The 24,512-nt window shown below is 35.0% G+C and overlaps 1 protein-coding gene across 1 annotated transcript; it reads left to right on the plus strand.

Moving 5' to 3' along the window:
- The first annotated feature begins 337 nt into the window (after positions 1-337).
- LOC130217470 (transmembrane protease serine 9-like) lies at positions 338-24,183 on the plus strand. Its single transcript, XM_056449584.1, has 12 exons — positions 338-471; positions 3,033-3,053; positions 3,136-3,304; positions 5,336-5,601; positions 5,688-5,830; positions 10,151-10,420; positions 13,643-13,730; positions 14,216-14,236; positions 18,966-19,131; positions 19,217-19,485; positions 21,887-22,026; positions 23,887-24,183. Exons 1-12 carry the CDS (start codon positions 417-419, stop codon positions 24,169-24,171), a joined length of 1,893 nt encoding a protein of 630 aa, XP_056305559.1. The 5' UTR covers positions 338-416; the 3' UTR covers positions 24,172-24,183.
- Positions 24,184-24,512: the final 329 nt, after the last annotated feature.

Consider the following 24,512-nt stretch of genomic DNA (forward strand, 5'->3'; position numbering starts at 1 on the left):
GGCAGAGAAACAGGTTTACGATAAAAGAAACTCACCCTGGAGGACTTTTATTTTGTATTTATAACACAATATATAGGTGTAATCCCACTATTATATCTTGGTCCTAATTTGAAAATGATATCATAAAAATCAAATTAGAGATACTTGAAAAGGTGTAATATGTTAACAGGTTGAGAAGGGACCTTGAACTGATTGAGCTCTATAAGTAATCCTTCGCATTACCTGTAAAGGTGACCGGGGTGTGTATTGTAAATACTGGCGAATGAAGGCATCTGAAAAAATAAAAAGCTAAGTCAGAGCCTGATGGCAGTGGGGGGGTCAAAACTGCTGATGAATGCCGCACTACCTGCTTTACATCTCATTAGCCACGGCAGGGGAGAGCAAACAGCAGTGTGGAGCCAGACCAGAGCACAAATATGAAGATGAACACAGCTTTGACTGTTGTTGGAGCATTATTACTCAACATTGCAGGTAAGATCTTGGGTTTACAAAATTCTTTAAATATTTGATGTTGTTTAAAATGCTTTAATAATGTCTTAACAGTTGAGTTATTGTTGCCAAGGAACTTTGTAACTCACCTCGATACCTGAAATGGCTGTTAACACAGATATTGCCTTCATAGGAACAAATTTACAAATATAGTATGAACTGGTTACTTTTAAGTTGCATTAGTTGGTGATTAATCCATTAACTAACATTTATAATGAGCAATATATGTTATTTTTAATGTATTCACTTTTAGTAATGTTAGTTACTAAACATACAGCAGTCTATTATTAGTTAATGTTAGCTCCATTTCATTCCATAATATGTACTATAATACACTATTAAAATCAAAAGATGTATTAAAAAAGTTAATCAATTCTTGATTTGACATGTTTGCTAATGTAGTCAACTACTACATTTTATTATAAAGTGTTACAGATGTATTCCCTCTCGCTCTCAATCTTAGTATCGCTTACATTTTTTTAATCGATAGGTTTATTGCATATGCTCGAATACTATTTAAAAAGCATCTCAGGTTTTACCTCAGACGAGTGGGAACTGAAATCAGCACAATAGATGGCGACTTTGAAAAAATTTAATTGTTCTAAATTAAAATAATAATTAAAATAAAAACTGTGATTTGTCCAAACAGTCTTTACTATCAATTTTACTATTGCACATAATAAAAAGAATGTTTTGACATTTTATATAGACTTAAGTTAGACTTAGCTACAAATGGTCAACATTATTTTTCATATACTCTCAAATACAGATTTTAAAGGATTTCAAACTAGACAACACATTCTTTGGCTATCCAAGGAAACTTTTAGTGGACAGAACCCTTTTTCTTAAAATGAAAATATTTATGAAATGAAAATGAAAAAATTAATATAGAGAACTTTTTTGTGACGGTAAAAATACATGGATGTAACAAAGTGTTTTTAATGTAGATAAGAGATTAAAGAGTCCAAGATTTAACTGCAAGGTATTTTTTTCCAACAAGTCATATTGACACTTAATATCTGTAAATATTTCCATTTTAAATATTTCCATTGTTTCCTCATAGTTGATGATTTTAAAAGTGTCTGTAAGACCTGTCTCACACAAGCTGCACATGCAAGCATGTGCAAGTCTGTTTGTTTAAAATCTCATGTTACACATACACCCTAAAACCATGGCTCAAAAATTGATGTTCATTCAGAGACACCATTTTTCAGAACCTTTCCATCTTCAGTCTTGACTGCCATTTTGAAGAACACTTTAATAAAGGGCAACGGGGAAATAGATTTATGAATATTCAAAGGTCTTCCTGGAATCGTCAGTGTCAATAAAGAACCTTTATGTTAGTGAACAGTATATACAGTTTGCTCTCTTGGAAATAAAGGTACAAAAGCTGTCACTGGGAAAGTACCCTTTCAAAAGGTACACTTTATGTACTTAAAGGGTATGTTAGATCCATATTGGCACTTTAAAGTTACATGTTAGTATCTAAAGGATTCATATTGTACCTTAAAATGACATATTACCTAAAATGTACAAAAATGTACATTTTAAAATGGTTACCGCCTCAGTGACAGCTTTTGTACCTTTATTTCTGAGAGTGTATACACATAAGCTGCACAGTATAAAATATAGTTGTTGAGTAGAGTTTCGGTGCTAAACAACAAGTTAAAAAATAGACCATAAACCAATTTTTATAGCAAAGGTTTTTTTATGATCAGAATAAAATACTTGAGCAGACTAACCTGACCTGTACCATTTGAAAACAGAACAAACATGAAGTTTAAACATCCATTGAATGTTTATTTGATTACATAAACTATAGGTGAACAATGATAACCAAGTTTAAAATATTTCTCAATGTCCAGCTCCTGATAAGCATTTTTTATAATTTATGGATATCAAGAAACAAATTCTCAATGCTGTAATGTAATCAGCGTACTATCTGTTTAAAGAAACAGTCATCCTGAAAGTACATGAACCTGCTGCCCAACAAGCATTTTCTGTTTTTAAAAGATGTCTAATAGACGTCTAAACATAGTCGTCTTGGCGAAAACAAGGCTAAATTTGGGCTGTCAGTGAAAATAGGTCCAAGAATAGGCCAAAACAAGAGTAGTCATCAAATAAACAGAAATGAATGACTACACATATAAAGTCTGTCCAATCTGTTTATTTAACCACTAGTCTAGTTTTGGGCTGTTCTTAGATGTCTATTAGATTTTCACTGACAGCTCAAGTTTAGCCTTGTTTTTAGCCAAGCTGTCTACGTTTAGATGTCTATTAGATGTCTATTAAACACATGTTTAAGTGCTGTTAGTTACATGACTGCGTCACTTCAGATGGCGTGAAACATCTAATTTAATCAACAGGACGAACAGGTTGACTTACTAATTCATGACAAACAAATTGCTTAACATCATGATTAGAAAATCTTGCCTCATGCCAAAGATTTGTGCTATAGCACCTTCGTAAAAGGTGAAACTGTGAGGTTTCAGGCTACACAAACAGACTCTACATCAATTAATTGTGTATTCTTTGTTTCATAGGTTCACTCTGTCAGTTAAATGGTAAGTTATCCTACTATTAATCTGCATATATTTTGTGTTTAAATGTTTATGTGATTTCCCATATTCACTTTGCTCTCCTCAGTTTGTGGTCGGGCCCCTCTTAACACTAAGATTGTAGGAGGACAGAATGCAGGAGTGGGGTCTTGGCCGTGGCAAGTCAGCCTTCAGAGTACCACTTTTGGAGGCCATTTCTGTGGCGGGAGTCTAATCAATAAAGACTGGGTTCTGTCTGCAGCTCACTGCTTCCAGGGGTAAGCTTAAAAATTTTGTCATATTACACAGTATAAAATGCTGGGTTTCACACAATTTCTTCATGTTAACTTAACCTAATTGTTCTTACAAATTTAAGTGGATTGAACATAAAACAATTGAGTTGTCCACCCAAGAAACATAAGAATTGTGATGAACTCATTTTAAAGAAGTAGTTTAAAAAAGCAGCAAAGGTTATTATTTTAATTGTACCAGGAAACAGGAAAATAAGTAGCCTATTATGCAAACTAGGCAAGTAAGTCATGTAGCAAGCGTAGCAAGAAAACTGCATTTTTCAGTTCAATGTGGTGATGTCCCAGGCCAATGAACATTTCCTGCTTGTTGAGAAACTATTTAGAAACTGGCAATTTAATCATATCCTAATGTTAAGATGGCTGCTATAACATTATTTATCAATATGTGGACCTTTTTTTTGATTCTTGGAAGCTATGGAGATTAAAAAAGTAACGTAACACAGGAAATACATTAGGATCATTGTTATTGTTTACATGCCTGGATGGATTCAATTTAGTGCCAACAAACCACATCTTTTACAGAATAATCTTACAAAGCCAGACCTTCAGACTGACGGAAAAATGTCTGGACTCCAATGGGATCTAATTGACTAGTAAAGTAACCAATCACAGTTTGTTTTGCTCAGTATCATGTTTAGGGGCATGAACATTTATGTCCTTACGATAACAGAACTATAAAAATGTATTACCTGGTTAACAGTAAGTTTAGTTTCCTTAATAAATACAATGAATTACCTTAAATTGGTACAACAATGACTCAGTGGTTAGCACTGTTGCTTCACAGCAAGAAGGTCACTAGTTCGAGCCCCGGCTGGGCCAGTTGGCTTTTCTGTGTGGAGTTTGCATGCTCCCCTGAAGGATGTCAGAACAACATATATGGGATGTAAGTCCATTAAACAGAGAGTAAATAATATTTATAATTAAAATAATATATACACTGTAAAACCCAACAGTCAACTTTATCAAATGAAATGTGTAGTTATCTCAAAATTTAATGAAAGTTAATTCTACTAATTTGAAGAGTCTTGAACTCAGTGTTAAAGGTAAAGAGTTAATTAAATACCTCATTACTTCAACTTAAATAAAGTAAGTTCACAATACTCATATAGATTAGTTTAACTCAAATGGTTTGTAGCAATCGGTGTCCTAAAACGATTTGAGTTTCAAATGAGTAGAATTACCTTTCACTCAATTTTGAGTTAACTGCAATCATTTCATTTGATAAAGTTGACTGTTGGGTTTTACAGTGTTGTAAAACAACTGTTTGTTTCTACATACAGCCTAAAAGTAAAGTGAAACTGCTGCACAGTCTGTATAGTTTGGCCTACAGTAACCTCTGAAATAGCAAATCAGAGTATACTGTAGGTCAGAATACACTAAATAGCCCTCAAAACACTGAAAACTAAATACATTTTATTTATAAATTAGACGTAATCGAAATAAATACATACATTTGATTAACTGAAGCATGTTTTACACAAACTAGCATTACCAAAAAAGCTACCCTGATCGTCAATGTATAGTTTGCACCCTGCATACAGTGTATGCACTTGAACCCAAATTTGGCAGCATAGTAATTAGTAATAATAAACAAAGTAATTTAAGAATATATCCGGGAAAATATTGTATCTATGAAATGCAAGGCAGGTTTTGTGAAAGTATTGTATCCTTTATTATACAATTCCTTTTACACAGAGTGCTCTAAAATAATTAAAGATTGGCATATAATTAATAAAGCATCTGTTCAAAAACACTGTTTTCTCTCATTGAAAGACTTTGTGTGCCCTATGTAACGTTTTGGCGTCACGACAGCTTTGTTTCCAGTCTGAGACAGAAATATTCAACCAATAAAATGATAACTTTGATGTTTATCATCCAAGCCTGTGACTATTTAGATACCAAATAAAGCAAGCCAAAGGTGGCAAGGAACCCATAAGATAAATTAAATAGTATTCAAGACTGCTCATAATAATTAATATTTGCTTTCTTTATTTGCAGCTCCTATGGCACAGTTAGAGTCGTACTGGGACTTCAGAGCCAGTCAGGCTCAAACCCTTATAAGATAACCAAAACAGCAGCTCAAGTCATTGTCCATCGTTACTATAACACCCCTAGCAATGACAATGACATAGCACTGCTCAAGCTCGATTCTTCTGTGACTTTCAATGATTACATTCAGCCAGTGTGTCTGGCTGCTGCTGGAAATACATATGCTGCTGGTACACAGAGCTGGGTCACTGGATGGGGGAAACTCAATGCTGCAGGTGAGTGAACGTGCCAGCAAATACTGCAAAGATGGATACTTTACAGTAAAATAATCAATAAAACATTTCCCTGATGTGCATCACAGCCACTCAGATTCCTGACATACTGCAGGAGGTGCAGATACCGATTGTGAGCAACAGTGACTGTAACCGTGCGTATGCAGGCGGCATCACAAGCAATATGATTTGTGCTGGATTGTTAGTTCAGGGAGGGAAAGATTCATGTCAGGTAAGATTTTAACCATTCAGTTTGCACTTTCAGAGTATAAGTGGGTATATTTCGACTTTACGTCACTCTATGCACATCGACTGCATCTGGATTTTCACTAAAATCTCAGTCATATGGTAGTTTCCAGTATTTTATTCACAATTGAGGGAATATGCATGATGGAAGAAGGTGGAGCTGATGAAGAATTTAAGTAATGTGCTCGTTCCTGCTTGTAAGACTTTTCAACTGTAAGGCCACCACCTAGTCAAGCTGAGATGTCACTAAGGGAACAGTTTCCGCATCCTGCAGAAGTCAAAATCTAATAAAAAAAACAATTATTTAAATCAGGGGTCTCAAACTACCAGCCCACAGAGAGGGGTCTGGCTGCAGACTCGGTGCAGATGCAATCTGAGCTGCATGCAATGCTTTTGAATGGGCTCACTTAACCCTACCCATCACAATGACGTCACTAGCTCCACTGAGTGCATTGTGTCTGAAATTAAATCTCTGAGATTATTTCTGGGGCTGATTTAAACGTTGAAATATATGTCCGTAAGTGCTCTATTTTTTACTAAAGCTGTATTTTAGAAAATATTCAAGATGTTATGTGGTGGTGTAAATATGATCATTTTGCTAATATTCGATTCAAATGGTGACATTTAATAGATTTTCCTCAGATGCATATTGAGAAAATGTGCATTAGTGAAATTTGACTGCTGAATGAATTGAACATGTTAAAGTAAAAGTAAATATATATACAGTTAAAGTCAGAATTATAAGCCCCCTGTTTATTTTTTTCCCCAATTTCTGTTTAACGGAGAGCAGATTTCTTCAACACAGTTCTAAACATAATAGTTTTAATAACTCATTTCTAATAACTGATTTATTTTATCTTTGCCTTGATGACAGTAATTAATATATTACCCGATGTTTTTCAAGACACTTCTAAACAGCTTAAAGTGATATTTAAAGGCTTAACTAGGTTAATTAGGTTAACTAGGCAGGTTAGGGTAATAATTAGGCAAGTTATTGTATAACGATGGTTTGTTCTGTAAACTATCAAAAATAATATAGCTTAAAGGGGCTAATAATTTTGACCTTAAAATGTTTTTTTAAAAATTAAAAACTGCTTTAATTCTAGCCGAAATAAAACAAATAAGACTTTCTCCAGAAGAAAATATATTATCAGACATACTGTGAAAATGTCCTTGCTCAAACATAATTTAGGAAATATTTAAAAAAGAAAAACAAATTAAAAGGGGGGTTAATAATTCTGACTTCAACTATATATATATACCTACACACTTCCCCCCTCTTTGTTGTAGTTTTACAAAAAAGAAAGTCACTAAAGTTACCCAATATGCTTTCTGCTTTTCTTGCGATATCTGTTAAACTCTTGGTTAAGCAAACATTGGGACAGAGCAATAATAATTTTTATTATGCCTATTATGAAATGCCAGTATTTTCATAGCAATTTAAACTACCCCTTCAATATGTGCAATAAGAAACAAAAAGAAGGAGCTTTGACTGCATATACTGGGGAAGAATGTCTGAGTGCATCAATTATATCAGGTTTCCACTTTTTTTCTTGTGCTTGAACGTTAAAGCGGCTTTCCTATGAATTGACAGTCACTGATACGGCCACCTGCCATTTTTAGCTTTAACCACAGTTAAAATACCTGAACCAGTTAATCAAGCTCTATCTAGGTATACTAGAAACTTAAAGTGTATTGAAGCAAGTTGAAGGACTGAGTTTGGCCATCCTTGCCATAACCCAACAAGATCCTGTCCCTTTTTGATATGTCCACTATTATTACTAGACATGCTCCTTACTGCAGATGGGCTATACACAGACTTTTAATTTTCAGCCAGGCAGCGCAAGGGCTTCCGGTGAATTGTTTTTCAATTACAAAATTGTCACGTTTACAATCTTTACTACCTGTTAGATATAAGATATGAAGTGGGTCTCAGATCGGACAAGAAGCACTGCATTAAATTCCACCATGTCTTTAAAAAATGACTGTTTACTTTACACAGTATTTTCAATGGAATTTCTGCACTAGCCTGGTGGCGCTAGTGGTTACAACGGTCTTTCATATCGTTTTACGCTTGAACAACTAAATGAATGCTTAACTCTATTTAAATGGATGTATTGTAATTAAAATCAAAACATTGATGCTGTAAAAACAACATTGTGAAATTGAAAATAGTCCCATTAAGTTTTCACCGGAAGTTTATTGCCTGCAAGTGTGTTTTGGGATTCGGTCTGTCACTATGGTTAAATGCATTAAATGATTTTGACCTGCTGTACAGGTTACAAAAAAGTACAAAAAAGTTAAAAAACCAAAGCTTAATAATTAAATATACATGTCCTTGATGCAAGTCTTTAACACAGGAGGAAACAAATACCAAAGTGGAGGAAGTACTAAAATAAATCGGAATTTTTTCAGACAGCAACAGTAAAACCTTAAACAATGTTGTCTTATTATCTGTTCAAATCTTTAAAAAGACAAGGGATTTCCGCAGATTTTCAGCCCATCATTGAGTCTATTTATTTAGTTGTGTGAAAATATATATTTATACAGTTTTTATATTAATTTCAGATAATATTACTGATTAATATGAAACCATTCATATGATTTACTTACAATAAAGTTTGTAAAGTAATAGTTTCTGTCTTTTAGTAGATATATGATAGATATATTATATGATTATATGAGAGACTTGTTTAACAAAATGAATGGATCTAATAGGATTTGCAATGTAAACATTAAATAAAAGTTAAAAATGTGTAATGCGCAGAAATAGCAAAAAATGTCAGCAGATTCTGTCTGGCCCTCATTACTTTAATGTGTAAATTTGTGGATGCATGTCAGCAAAGCATAACTAATCCTTTAAATGTCCATGCTTAATTGATCATTGATAAGGTCTATCGATTAAAAGGGTTACAGACAATCAAGTGATCATCGAAAAATCATTAACATCCCTAACATATAGACCTATGTATGGGATCTCACGAGAAAACATAAGTATTTTACGTTTTGACAGTTTAGTGGCTAATTCGTACGAATTTGTACGAGTTCAGTCGTTCGAAATTGTACGATTTTAAAAAGGAGGCGTGGCACCTAACCCCACCCCTAAACCCAACCGTCATTGGCGGATGAGCAAATCGTACTAAATTGTTCGAATTAGATCGTACGAATTTGTACGAATCAGCCACTAAATCAAAAAGTTACGAATTGCCGTGAGATTGTGTTGCTATATATGCGGTTAAGCGATATACCGCTTGATTACTTGCTTCATCACGATGGTAACAAAAAATCAGTTACCGCCGCAGCCCTAGTTGCCGCATGTTGCTGCTGTGGAATCTTAGATCAATATCGAGAAAAAATGTCCAGAGCTTATCTTCGTTGTCGCTATTGACCTTATTCTTCATGTAGGAGCGAGCGCAGCCATTTGAATCTTTTTGGCTTGAGACTTTCGATCTCATTCATTTCCATTGATTTTTAGACGTTAAAAATAGCTTGATTTGCTGCTTGATGTTGCAAACTGATGTTTTCTTATTATAGTATTCTGCTTTGTCTTTATAGTCATGAACATACTTGTTTGTAGAGCGTTTTCTGCCGTTTATTAGTCATTTTTCCCACAGGCAACTGAATCAGAAGTTTTAAAACAACCGCAAAAACGAGTGCACGAATAGATCTAAAAACAGCTACGGTATCAATATATCAATACTGTTATACCGTCATAAAAATAGTGCACTTATATAGGAGACAAAGAATAAATATGAAATCTAATTTATTTAATGTCTAAAATGTGTGGTTGTCATCACATGACAAAATACTTGGCGAAGGAAATGGTCTCTTCACAGTGGAAAAAATGTTAGCCTTCATATAACTGTTGTGGGTTTGTTTGCACTTTTTTATAAGCTACACTTTGTTGTTATTAATAGTTGTTTAGGCAGTGTGATTTAAATTAATTGATTTGTAGGGCACATCTTAATTTAATCCGGTTGCCCTTTTTTTATAAACTGCTATTTGTTGCTAATAAACGTTGTTAATATTGTTGTGCATATTCATTTGTTATTGTTTCAGTATTAGTGTTTGATATCTAGTTTATGAAGGGTTTAGGCACAAGCCAACAGTTTGATGATGTTGTCTGAGCCCTACGTCATATTTTTTATTATTATTCACAGTAATACCGTATACCGAGGTAAAATAGGGAGGAGGTTTGACGGTATCAAAATTTGGATACCGCCCAAGCATACAATCATCTTTTTTTTGGGTCAGTTGTTCAATGTATGTTTTCAGACATATAACTTTTAGTTCTTTATCAATGCAGGGAGACTCTGGGGGTCCAATGGTCAGTAGGAATGGCTCCCAGTGGATTCAGTCTGGCATTGTGAGTTTCGGTCAAGGATGTGCTGAGCCCGGTTATCCTGGTGTTTACGCCAGAGTGTCGCAATACCAGGACTGGATTACAAGTTACACAGGCAGCAGCAATCCACCTGGGTTCGTTCAATTCAATTCCAGTGGATTCAGAAGCTCACCTAACCTGTTTTTATTTTCCATTTCTCTCACATTCTCCATCATTCCTTTAGTCTCTATGTTTCTCTCTTTATAGAAATTGTGTTAACGATGGCCATAATTGTTCTTTTATTACACAAGTGTACTGTAAGAAAGCAAGTATATATTATATTGTAATGAATTATTCTACCTTATTAAATTACACTATTTTTTAGGAAGCTACTCTTTTTTATAGAATCTATCCAAATGTACACTAATGAAGTTCATCATACTTGAGCTCTCAAAATGAAGGTGCATCTTATGATGTCAGCACTATTAATGTAAATGTCTGAAATAATAATGCATCATTGTCTTCACTGTGATCTTGGACCTACAATCTATTTAACCTACTGAATGTATATTGACTTGTTGTTTTTGCCAATGTACTGCAGCCACTTTTTAAAGCTTTTAATTCTCAGGGTCTGAATGTTTGTAATTAATGGAATTTGAATAAATAATAAATTATCTACCGTGCTGTAGTCTAGTAGTTTAAACAAAATAAACACAGAAAAAAGGAACTGACCACTGTCTTTGTACATATCATTGAACAGTCCATTTGCACCACTTGATTTCTCATTTTTGTGATTTCATATCTCACAGTGTGATCCAGGCCTTTCATTTCATTCATTCATTCATTCATTCATTCATTCATTCATTCATTCATTTATTTATTTTACACCAGAAGGTAGAGGCTAAAACAGCAATTACACAATGGCAATTTTCTCCACATGCATTTTCTAGATTTTCCAGTATTTTTGTCAATTTTATGGTCAGTAAACATTAATTATTCCCCTCAAAAACGTTTGACATAGGCTACCGCAAGCTCTCCAATAGCTATGGACGTTGACAGGTAATGTGAGTAGACACAGTGGCACACCTTAAAGGTTATAGATCAGTTAAGTCTAAATAATCACAATTTTCAAACCTGTTTCATAGAGTTTGCATGAAAAAAGTCGTATTAAAGAAAATTATTGTCAAAAAGATAATAAATTATATATAATAGCTATATTATCTTATATTTTACTATATAGATTATAGCAATATTTCTGATTAAGGCACGTATGCCATCTAGTGGCATCATACTGCACATACTCAACCACTTATACGGCCACTGATGGAGAAAGAAGTGCATCAACTAATCACCGACTTTCCAACACTTCTATAAGATAATAACAACAACAACAACAACAACAACAACAACAACAACAACAATAATAAGAAGAAGAAGAAGAAGAAGAAGAAAGAAAGGAAAAGGAAAAAAAGAAATAGAAAACCTTCACAGATAAAAGGTATAGGTTTTAATGGTTACATGTTTGCTAGAAAGGTCCTATTGGTTTTATAGGCTATAATAATGGAAATTATATTAGTTTTAATAAAATCTATAATAGTCATTTAAGTTTTTTTTTTTTGGCTTGTTATTGGCTTGTTAAAACCAATAAATCTTAAATTTGTCCCAAAAACACACTGTAAACTGTTTCATTGATTAAATTTTAATGGTGTATATATAGACTATATTTGAGTGTTTTTGGTGATATTTGTAGTGGAAACTATTAAGAAATCATTTTTATAGGACAGTATGTATTCAAATAAAATAACATGCAATTACACTGTAAAAAATCCTGGTTGCCTTAAATTTATAAGCTAAATTAACCGTATGAATCCATTGAACTTATTTTATGTTAAACTGACTTAAAACAGCATGTGTAACTTATTAAATTAAGCATGATTAACTTAGTTTAGTAAGTTAAAATTACCTAAAAACATATGCTGTAAGGACTAATTGATAATAGAATTTTTTTACAGTGTACCATACTTACATGTAGCATATTGGCTTGTACTACCAAAAATATGATTATTATCAGAAGTAAATTTGTGACATTTAAGACCCAAATGAAAATCTTGAAAATAAAAGCATAGTAGAAGTAATTAACCGTATGCAAAGGTGAGAAGGGTGTTTGTACTAAAACATTACAACTGGGGTGAAAACTGCGTGGAGTTGCTGAATTACAAAACTTTAGTGGTGGATAAATTTGGAGGACACAATACACTTGTGTAAATGATTAATTTAGGAAACATTTTATTTCCAGCTGTATGCTTAGTGCAAAACTTCACATAGGCTACAATAAAGACAAAACATAATTTACTGAAAGAAAAGCTTTGAACAACCCGTCCACAGAATTCTTTTTAAAAAAACTTTATTGGACAAATTAAACAACTATAAATGTTCTGGTGCAAAATACAAACCTCCTTAATCAGACAACAGGCAAGCATCATAAACAAAATGTAATAAAAAGATAAATAAAAAACACTTAAGGCTTTTCAGCAAGTTCAAGGTGTTTAGTAAATGACAGAGAATTACAGCATTCTGTTTCTTCATTTGCTTAAGCGGTAGAAAATAAGGACCCAGTTCCTTGTGAAAAACATATAATTTTGGAAAAATTCCTAAGCACCTATTCTTATGTAAAAAGAATAATAATTGTGTTAATTGCTAAATCATCACGTGTTTCATCTTTCAAAAATAAACCAAATAGTACATTTCCTTAGTTAATGCATGTAAATCTTTAAACTTAGAAAATAACCTAAATTCTAAATTCTTTAGAAGGATAGATTGCATTTAGAATTTTAACATAATGCTTCCTTTACTTCTGGTGCTTTTACTTTTGGAAACTTTAAATATTTTGTGGCCTGAGGCTCGAACCAGCAACCTTCTTGCTGTAAAGTGAACGTGCTAACCACTGCGCCACCGTGCAGCCCATAGTTTGTTCTAAGCAATTAAATTATTTTCCTTAGAGAAATGATAAAATAATACATTTTTATTTCAATAAAAGGGATATAGTTCTTTAATAATAATATTCCGGATTGGATAAGTGCATATCAATAATTGAAGCTCCATTCACCAAAAGCTGAGGAAGACAAGGTGTTATATTATTTTGAGATAGATTACAAGACATCTGAAATATAGATTGCGGGATAGCTTTAATGATATTATCATATTGTTTTCTGTCAAATAAATTACATTTAGAACTAAACGCTTCACTACTCAGGTGTTGACATCTGCATGACTGACCATATTGTTTTCCCCCACCAGTTTTCGTAAAATAAAGATTTGTTCCTAAATATAGGCTAACATATCTACAATTCCATAAAGCAGTCTCTCAACTTCCGCCAACTCCGCTATGACGTCTATTTTTGTCGCGAGCACCGAAACCAATTTGCGGATGCGTCGACAATAAATCAGCTTCCAGACTGACACTGTCACTTTTAATAGTGCAAACAATACTACACAGCAGAGACATTAAGGATGAAAGTTCGTCAGTTTGTGTATGTCGGAGAGTTTTTACTTCTCAATATAGCAGGTAAGATATAAACAATATGTACAATTCGACAAATAGCCTACTGTTTAAACAAAATCATCGCAACTAATATGTGTCTATAATACCCAGCATGATTATATTTCGGGGTTTAGATGATGAATCGTTTTCCATGTTTAAATCTTTTACATTTTAATAGCTTTTTTAAGCACAAACATATTGCATATTAAAAACTACAATAGATAATTAAAAAAAATCTGATTAATAGCCTCCCACAGACAAAAATCAATCATCGTTTACTGATAAACATTTGAGTAATATTCATTTTGGGTTACCTAATGCTTTGGCAATGCTGAAGGAAACACTGAACAGGTTATTCTACTCAAACAACCTGTTTGCTTATTAGCATGTTTCCAATAGTTTCATCTACGCGAGAACCGGTTCTGACTGTAATGCAATCATTTTCAAGAAAACGAAAACACAACTTGTAATCGATTTTAATAATTCATTATTTCTTTGTTTTCCTATAGGATCACTGTGTCAATTAGACGGTGAGTTTCACATACAAACACGTTTAATGGAAAAAACCTGAATAACCTGAATAACAGAAACCATGTAATGTTTTTTCAGTGGTTATCATGGAAATTGTATTGGCTTTCGTGGAAATTGTTATGATCCCTGGTTTTCTTTGACTTCTTCAACTACTAAAACTTAATAAAATGTACTGTATCCCAAAGCACTCAAGAAACAATTACTGGTTTTGATGGTTAAAAGTTGATTCTCTGCAATGTTCTTAAAGGGATAGTTCACACAGAAATAAAAATTGTCATCATTATTTACCCTCCACTTCCTCCAAGCCGGCTTTTCATCTACCGAGCACAAAATAATATTCATTCATTCATTTTCTTTTCGGCTTAGTCCCTTTAATAATCAGGGGTCGCCACAGCGGAATGAACTGCCAAATTATCCAGCATATGTTTTACACAGCTGCAACCCAACTCTGAAAAACACCCATACACTCTTGCATTCACACACATACACTACGGCCAATTTAGCTTATTCAATTCACCTATAGCGCATGTCTTTGGACTGTGGGGGAAACCGGAGCACCCGGAGGAAACCCACGCGAACACAAAGAGAACATGCAAACAGAAATGCCAACTGACCCAGCCGGAGCTCAAACCAGCGACCTTCTTGCTGTGAGGCGATCGTCTTGCCCACTGCACCACCGTGACACTCACAAAATAATATAAGAATGCAAAATCAAGCAAAATGTGCTCAGGAGTAGCTTAAATAACGTGTCGGTACTCTTTTGGGTAAGGGATTCATCAGAATAAACAGCAAAAATCAGTCCAAGGAACTCAAAATGTGGAAAAAATATTTCAAAATATCTTTAAAAATATTTTTTTCACATTTTTCGAGTGCCTTGGACCGATTTTGGCAGATTATTCACAAAATAATATATTTTGAAGAATGACAAAACTGTTGTTGATCCCCCGTTGACTTCCATGGTATTTTTTTTCCATACTATAGAAGTCAATGGGGACCATCATCTTAATGGTGCCAAGCTTCTTTAAAACGTCTTCTTCTGTGTTCAGCAGAAGAAAAGAAACAAGTTCTAGTTTGAAGTTAAGGGTGAGTAAATGCATTATGATTTCTGTGTAAACTATAACTTTAACAGTATTTGTAGTGGACTTCTGTGAAGATTTCTAATGTTGAGTACATTTGGCATCTGTAGCTTGCCAAACAAATTCAGTCTTGTTTTTAAGTACCACACATGTAGAACTTAAGGAAACTGTTCATCCAAAAAAGAGAATTACCCCATAGTTTACTCCAGCCATGACTTCTTTTGTCAGATGAACACAGCTGGAGTAATACAATTTTAATCCTGACTATTGAGTGCTGTTTAATGGTGTTGGATAGTGGCCCATTTTTTGAAAGATTCCAAAAGCATGTAAATCTGTTTTGAAAAGAACCCATACACATGCAGGGGGTTAATGCATGTCTTATGAAGTGGATTTGCATATGACAAGTGACATAAGATGAGAAGCAAAGAAGAGAAGCTCAGGTGAAAGTACACAAATGCGTGTAACCTAACACTAACTAATTGAAGATAGAAAATGAGAAGTTAAATTGTCAGGATTTCACCATAAGAGAAGAGGACCTTGACTTATTTTGCACAGCTGTATTGGGTTTGACCCAGCATACATCATCATCATCATCTTATGGTTTACATCAAGTCAGAGAGATCAGCCAAGAAGTTGTCATGAATGCACATTCATCAGCTGCTGGTAGTCAGTGAGTTTAGCTTCTAATTTAAAAATTAGAAATATAGGGTGTCACGGTGGCGCAGAGGGTAGCACGATCGGCTAACAGCAAGAAGGTCACTGGTTCAAGTCCCCACTGGGCCAGTTGGCATTTCTATGTGGAGTTTGCATGTTCTCCTCGTGTTCACGTGGGTTACCTCCAGGGTGCTCCAGTTTCCCTCACAGTCCAAAAGACATGCACTGTAAGTAAATTGGGTAAACAACTGGCCGTAGTATATGTGTGTGAATGCTAGAGTGTATGGGTGATTCCCAGAACTAGGTTGCTGCTGGAAGGGCATCCGCTGTGTAAAACATATGCTGGTTTATTCCGCTGTCGCCACCCCTGATAAATAAGAGACTAAGCCAAAAAAATTTAAAATATTTTGTTTATAAAAATACATTGATCCACTTTGTAAGACATGCATTAACCCTCTTCTGTCATGAACACTCTCGGGATTTAGTATGATAATGAATATGTATATGGAAATGTTGATGTATTTGGTCTTGGCGTTATAGATCTGCTACACTGTGGCTACTGCTTTGATTATGGCAGGGCAGGTACCGAGACCTGCTACTGCCAGTATATAATAATAATAATAATAATAATACATTTTATTTGTAATGCGCTTTTGTTAAGCTCAAAAGTGCGTACAAGGCAAAAAAACAATAAAACCGTAAAAACAATAAATAGGAAAATATAACAATAAGTAAGATAACAATAGATTAAAAACATTACTAAACAAGTGGGTCTTCTGAAGCTTCTTAAAACAGTCCAGAGACATGACATTCCTAATGGTAATGTTCAGTGCTTAATTTGTGAACTGTGAGATCCCGGAACAGATCGGGGTAACGGATCCGGCATGTTACCCGAAGATGAAGAGGTGTCGCGCATGAAAGTGTAGAGCAGGGAGGGAGTGTTGTACGTGTATGGCGGAGGGTATGTCGTGGACGAAAGTGAAGAGGGTTGGGGAGTCACGGAAGAAAGTGAAAGTAACAGCGGACGAGGCGGTTGATGAGGGGCATCGGTAAAATGAGGTGCCGGATCAGATTTCAGAGGTGCCAGATCCGGATCAGGTTCCGGCACAAATTAAGCACTGGTAATTAGTAATGCATTCAAAAATGTTGGTATGAAAAAGTCCATGGTGCCAAGTCTGCAGTGTGGCTGAAACAGGGTAAGACTCAAAGCAGAGCGAAGACTGTGAGCAGGAGTAGAAAGTGTTACAAGATCACAGATGTAATTAGGAACTAGCATATGGACTGCTTTATAAGTTAAAGTCAGAGTCTTAAAATCAATCCGTGATCTAACCGGTAGCCAATAAAGCTGCTGGAGAACAGGTGTGATGTGATGGCGAGAGGGTGTATGAGTAAGAACACGTGCGGCTGAATTTTGAATATACTGTAACTTTTAAGACAATTTGCAGGTAAACCCCCAAAGAGCGAATTACAGAAATCAAGACGGGATGTTATGAAGCCATGGACAAGCCTCTCCGCAATCTCATTATCATTATATACAAAGACATTCTGTCTGAAAATATTACACACTGCTGCTGCAAACATAATACATATGTAACCCCTGTAGCAGATCTAACACAGGTGGAGCTGGGGTGGAGGAGGGTCTCCGAAAACAAGCCGCAGCTTCAGAATCACTTTTATTGCCAAGTGTGCTTCACACACAAGCAGTTTGTTTTGGCTACAGAAGCTTCCAGTGTACATAAAGTGACAAGTGACCAACACAAAATAAATATGAAAAAAAGACGATAAACATTAAACAGAGATGCAGTTAATCAAAAAAAGATCAGGATGTTGAATTGTATGTACACTTTTGTTATAAATATACAGGTTATAAGGTGCGGTGTACAAATGCGTATGAGAAAGTATTGCACGTTTATTGCACAGTAGGGGAATATTTAACTGTTCATGAGGTAGATGGCCCGAGGAAAGAAACGTGTATGGCTGTTTTTGTGCTCTGTAGCGCAGTCCATACGGTAACCGTTCAAACAGGAAGTGTGCTGGATGTGAGGGGTCCAGAGTGATTTTGCAAGCCCTTTTACTCACTCTGGAAGAGTACAGTTCTTGAAGTGAAGGAAGGGTAGTGCCAGTGATTCGTTCAGCAGTCCGAACAATTCGCTGTAGCCTATGGAGGTCGGTTTTGGCAGCTGAGCCGAACCAGACGGTGGTTGAAGTGTAGAGGATGGATTGGATGACAGCTGAGTAGAACTGTGGCAGGTTAAACTTCCTCAGCTGAAGAAGGAAGTACAGTGTCTGCTAGGCTTTCTTCACAATAGTCTATGTGAATGTCCCCCTTAAGATCCTGAGAGATGGTGGTGCCCAGGAACCTGAATGACTCTACTGCAGTCACAGTGCTGTTCATGATGGTGAGTGAGGGGAGTATGTCTTAACAGCGTAAAATGATGCAGAGCATTTAAACTGATGAGGAGCAAGCTCATTGGCTGCCTGGGTGGCACCCCTTCACCATGTAGTTAAATTTATGTGCTATTGGAATCCTCAAAAAGAAAAGATATTTATATCCAAAGAAAAGAAAGATCTCCAAAGATGTCTTCAAGTTGTAAGGAAATCAGTGTTTTTGAAACTAATGAAGTCAATGATTTATTTTAATTATTCAGCCTGACATGTTTACTGTATTTAAAATGTTTCTGAAAGTAAAATATAGTGTGTTCAATGGGGATTTTTTTTTTTTTTTAACGTAGATGTTCAAAAGTAACATTTTAGAGCAGTAATATCACAATACTGTGAAACCGTGATATTTTTATCCAAGGTTATCGTACCATCAGAATCTTATACAAGCACATGCCTAATTTAAAACTTGTCCGAATGTGTTCGTCTGACAGAAAAAAAATCATATACACAGAGAATAGCCTGACTAAATTACTCGTCCTTTAATTTGAAAGTGTATGATTGATTTACTGTATATTTGAATTAATCTGTCGTGATCATCTATTTTTTTCCTCCAAAGTATGTGGCCAGGTGCCCTTAAACAACAATATTGATGGAGACGATGCCGTTGCGGGCTCTTGGCCCTGGCAGGCAAGCGTTCATAGAATTTCCCCTGAAGATCACATCTGTGGCGGGAGTCTAATCAATAAAGACTGGGTTTTATCTGCAGCTCACTGCTTTATGATGTATGCTATATAATATCGTTCCTCATATATGTACTGTATATGTATAGGACGGGAGTTTACTCTGATATCTTCGCTCTATTAACAGCACAGCTACAGCAAATATAAAAATCTATCTGGGACGTCAGTTCCAAACAGGCTCAAACCCGAATGAGATATCCAGGACATTGACTCAGATCATCATCCATCCCGAATATAGCACAACTACTCAAAACAATGACATAGCGCTGCTCAGACTGAGCTCTTCTGTGACGTTCACGGATTACATTAGGCCAGTATGTCTGGCCGCTGCTGAAAGTGTGTTTGCTGGAGGAACCAAGAGCTGGATCACTGGGTGGGACAAACACAGATCTTCAGGTGAGTTCAAGTATGCAGATTTTAGCTCAAACTTGCCTCGACACAACTGCAAGGATGTTTCTAGAAAGCCAAGTAAAGCCGCAGTCACTCTGGACTTTTCTCCCCATAGACTTCCATTCATACGCACTCGAATGCGTCAGACTGGAAGCGCAAGCTCGTGCGGCAAGTTGAGATATATCTAGTTGCAGACTCGCAGATCCACATACGTTTAAGCACACACAATCCAGGACACATGATCTAAGAAAGGGCGAACCATATATAGTTAATGACGGATCAGAAGCATTATCGCCACCTACCGTAATTCACAAATATGGCGAATGAGTGAACAGTTTAGAGTTTCCCATTTCAGTCATTATTTCATTTACATCGTAACGATCATTTTAACATCTGTGCAGTTTTAGTACTCATGTTATATAAATAAAAATATATAGTTAAAATAGTAATGACTATTATTTGATTAAGCAAATAAATACTATTCAATTACTGGAGTAATATATTAATATAGTGTTTTACATTCATTCATTCATTCATTCATTCATTTTCTTTTCAGCTTAGTCCCTTTATTAATCTGGGGTCACCACAGCGGATTAAACTGCCAACTTATTCAGCACATGTTTTACGCAGCGAATGCCCTTCCAGCTGCAACCCATCACTGGGAAACATCCATACACACTCATTCACACACATAGGCTACGGACAATTTTAGGCTTACCCAATTCACCTATACCACATGTCTTTGGACTTGCGGGGGAAACCGGAGCACCCGGAGGAAACCCACGCAAACGCGGGGAGAACATGCAAACTCCACACAAAAATGCCAACTGACCCAGCCGAGGCTCGAACCAGCGACGTTCTTGCTGTGAGGCGACAGCACTACCTACTGCGCCACCGAGTCGCCCCGTTACACAGAAAACTGTTCAGTCTATTATATTAAATGGCGATCGGAAACAACGTTCCCCATTCGCCCGTCTCGATCGCCATATTTGTGAAATAGTATACACTATTGTCTATTGTGTACACTATTTATTAACTATATATATAAAAATATATTGATGATGAGGTCCGAAAAGACATTAATAACATTAACATCCATCTTAATCATATATGGTTTACCCTTTCCTAGATCGTGTGGGCTGGATTGGGTGTGCTGAAACGTGTGTGGGTCTGTGAGTCTGCAGCTGGATATTATTGCAAGTTTCGCAGTTCAATGCGTTGCAAAGTTCAAGTTTGGTGAACTCTGACCTGCGAAATCTGTGTGAGACCAATCGAAGATCAAAAAAATGACCTCTTAGACAGAAATTTAAAATCTGGACCAATCGCTCGCTTTTTAAAATGTCTAATAATCTTGTTTAATCCCGCCCCTTTTCGCAGTGCTGTCATTTTTCAAATTTTTGATACAATAACCTACGCTGCAAAGTGGGATTTGTCAGCCGTTTGCTATTAAAGAAAGGAGTAGCAGTGACTTATGTATGGGACTTTGACAGAGACTTTATCAGTAACTGTTACAGTTCATATGGACCAGTTTCTTTCGGATCAGACATGTAAGTGTAATTAAAATTGTTGCCTCATTTTGTGTAGTTTGCTAAATATTCATTTAATTGTGTGTTGTAAGTTGCAAGTCACTCCACGCGGCTTGTAATCACTTATCTTTTATAGATCAGTCCTACAGGTCACTTCCTACACCGATTTAAATTCATTTCTGAACTCTTAATCCTCTGCCTTTTGCCTTTGCTATGGCCGCAATCAGCTATTCCTACACGCGCGGTGCCACTGTGTGGATTAATAGTGAATGTGTTATTGTTATTACTTGGGGTTAGGTTTAAGAGTAGAGTAATATGATGCATATTGCATTCCTGCATTGGGCTCTCACATAAGTGTCTGCTACTTCATAGCTGTGGTGGGCGTTTCTCTCTGTCTCGCTCTGAACCCAGTCGACCAATCACAACAGACTGGGTCATTGGACCAATCACAGCAGATTAGCCTTATGCAAAGAAGGGGTTTGGAAACAAATGAATCCCTGAACGATTCATATGGGAGTCGTTAGGGTTAATTAGGTAAAAATAAATGCATATTATAAGACAATGAAAGAGTTTTTGACCTTGCATACACATCAGCCTGTTGTTGGAGAACCCCAAAACCAAAATATTACCTTTTATAATGCAAAATAGGGGCTTTTTAAGTGTATATTTTGTTGATCATGATGAACTGTATTTTGTTTGAAGAATTGTTTTAAGTGTGTGATATTCTGTTCGAAATAAATCAAATCAAACCAGGCAGAAAAAAAAAGAAAGCACAAAGATTTATTACCTGAAGTCTTTTAAAGGAAACTCCCCAAACTAGAGAAAGCACATGCACATGAGTGTCAATGATTAAAATATTTGTATTTTTTTTTTTGTTTTAGATATTCAAGTTACAAACGTGCTGCAGGAGGTGCAATTACCGGTTGTGAGCAATACGGAATGCAATGCAGACTATAAAGGCATCATTACAAACAACATGATATGCGCTGGAATGAACGAGGGTGGAAAAGATGCATGTCAGGTATGGTACTCATAGTCAGGTCTCCACTATACAAATTTAGGCAGAACTTTGCATTTTTTTTAAAGTAAAATATTAAGTTGTCAATGTTATGCAACTAAAACAGAATCCCCATCCCCCCACCCCCCCAACCCCACACATATACACTTTTCATAAGTAAATTTAGAAGTCACTATGATTGATATTGAGGGGCTTAATATATATTGTAGCCACCGTTATTAGGGGAAGAATGCTATGTTAACTAGTTCTGCTTACAGATTAACTTTATGGTATGTTGATTGATCACAGGGAATTTTCATTTATCGCCATAAGTAACACTTCTCCTTTTTAAATGTTGCTTTCTGCAACAAATACTCTGTACTGCGAACAACATCAGCAGTCTAAGGCACTTGAAAAAGGTTCAAGTTAAAAAGTCTTTATTCTCATGGCTAGTATATTATAAACTGCACATGCAGCCCACTCTCTGTATTAGTTCTTAGTAATTTTGAGGTACTTTGCCTACAGAAGACTTACAGTTTGTCTTTGGTCACTAATTAATCAAAGGGAATGTACTCATGTTATCCAAGCATTCATGGCACAAAAAGAACATTATACTTGGAAGTGTTAATGTATGAGGTGTTTCTGGGAGTTTATAGGGCACAGTTTCATAGACGAACTGTGGAATTTCTAAATAAACAGATTCCTAATGAACAGAATTAACAGATTATGGCCAATAGAACCAGTTTCTACAAATAAACACATACAGTTGAAGTCAGAATTATTAGCCTCCCTTTGATTTTTTTTTTCTTTTTTGAATATTTCCCAAATTATGTTTAACAGAGCAAGGAAATTTTCACAGTATGTCTGATAATATTTTTTCTTCTGTAGAAAGTCTTATTTGTTTTACTTTGGCTAAAATAAAAGCAGATTTTAATTTTTAAAAAAACATTTTCAGGTCAAAATTATTAGTGCCTTTTAACCTATTTTTTTTATTCGATAGTCTACAGAACAAACAATCGTTATACAATAACTTGCCTAATTACCCTCACCTGCTAAGTTAACCCAATTAACCTAGTTAAGCCTTTAAATGTCACTTTAAGCTGTATAGAAGTGTCTTGAAAAACATCTGGTGAAATATTATTTACTGTCATCATGGCAAAGATAAAATATTAGAAATGAGTTGGTCTATTATGAGTTAACTATTATATGAGTTATCTATTATGTTTAGAAATTTGTTGACAAAATCTTCTCTCTGTTAAACAGAAATTGGGGAAAAAATTAAATAGGCAGGCTGATAATTCAAGGGGGCTAATAATTCTGACTTCAAACTGTAGCTATATCTGTAGTTAACGTGACTTTCATTCTGTTTAGGTGACATATAAATGCTAAAAAAAATAGATATTAAACTATTTCCATAACAGTTTTGTGAAATTTTTTGGATGACCTAAAATTGACAAGATTCACTTGTACTTGTTTTGCAAAAATATATATTCTACTCCAATTTTTTTTGTTCTCTATTCTACATATCTAAATATTTTTTTAGTCTGTATACATTTACTTCAGAAGTATAATATTTACAGATACAACTTTAAATTTTTCTCTAAGACATCAAATTAAGTGAGTCTAAAGAAAATCGTTTACACAATGCGATCAGAAAAATAATCCTGTCCATAATTTGTCTCTATTTTTATACATAAACTGGTAAATATTTAATAAAAAATATATACAAAAATAATAAAAAGTATATTATAAACAAATATCATATGAAATATTTTAAGTATTAAAAAGCATGTTTACCTCTTATAAACATGTTCGATTTCTAAAACGTTTTTTTTTTTTTTTTGAGCAGAGTCAGAAGTGTTTATTGTTAACTGTTTAATGCAGGGAGACTCTGGAGGACCCATGGTCAGTCAGAATGGCTCTCGATGGATTCAGTCTGGCATTGTGAGTTTCGGTCGAGAGTGTGGGTTACCCAGGTACCCTGGAATTTACACCAGAGTGTCTCAATACCAATCTTGGATCACGTCTCAGATAAGAACCAACCTGCCTGGATTTGTCTCCTTCACCTCCACTGAAACGTGCTCCAGTTCACAGAGTCTGCTTTCATTTTACTTTTCTCTCACATCATCCCTCCTTTCTCTAATTTTATCCTTTAATCTATTTCATTGAGAAATGTGTAAAAGGTTTATTAATTTTAATTCAATTTTTTACAAATGTTATTTGAGTTATGCTTTAAAGTATTGAGTACTGTTAAGTATATATAATGCTGTGTGAATGTGGGGTCAATACAATTTAAAAACAAATAAAGAAATATGCTTATTCTGCAAGGATGTGTTAACATTCATGATGTTACTCAACATTTATATTTTAAATGAATTCTCAGATAATGCTGATACAAATATATATATATATATATATATATATATATATATATATATATATATATATATATATATATATATATATATATATATATATATATATATATATACACAAACACAGCTGAAGTC

The sequence above is a fragment of the Danio aesculapii genome, chromosome 3 (genome assembly GCF_903798145.1).
Source record: "Danio aesculapii chromosome 3, fDanAes4.1, whole genome shotgun sequence".
Classification (NCBI taxonomy): domain Eukaryota; kingdom Metazoa; phylum Chordata; class Actinopteri; order Cypriniformes; family Danionidae; genus Danio; species Danio aesculapii.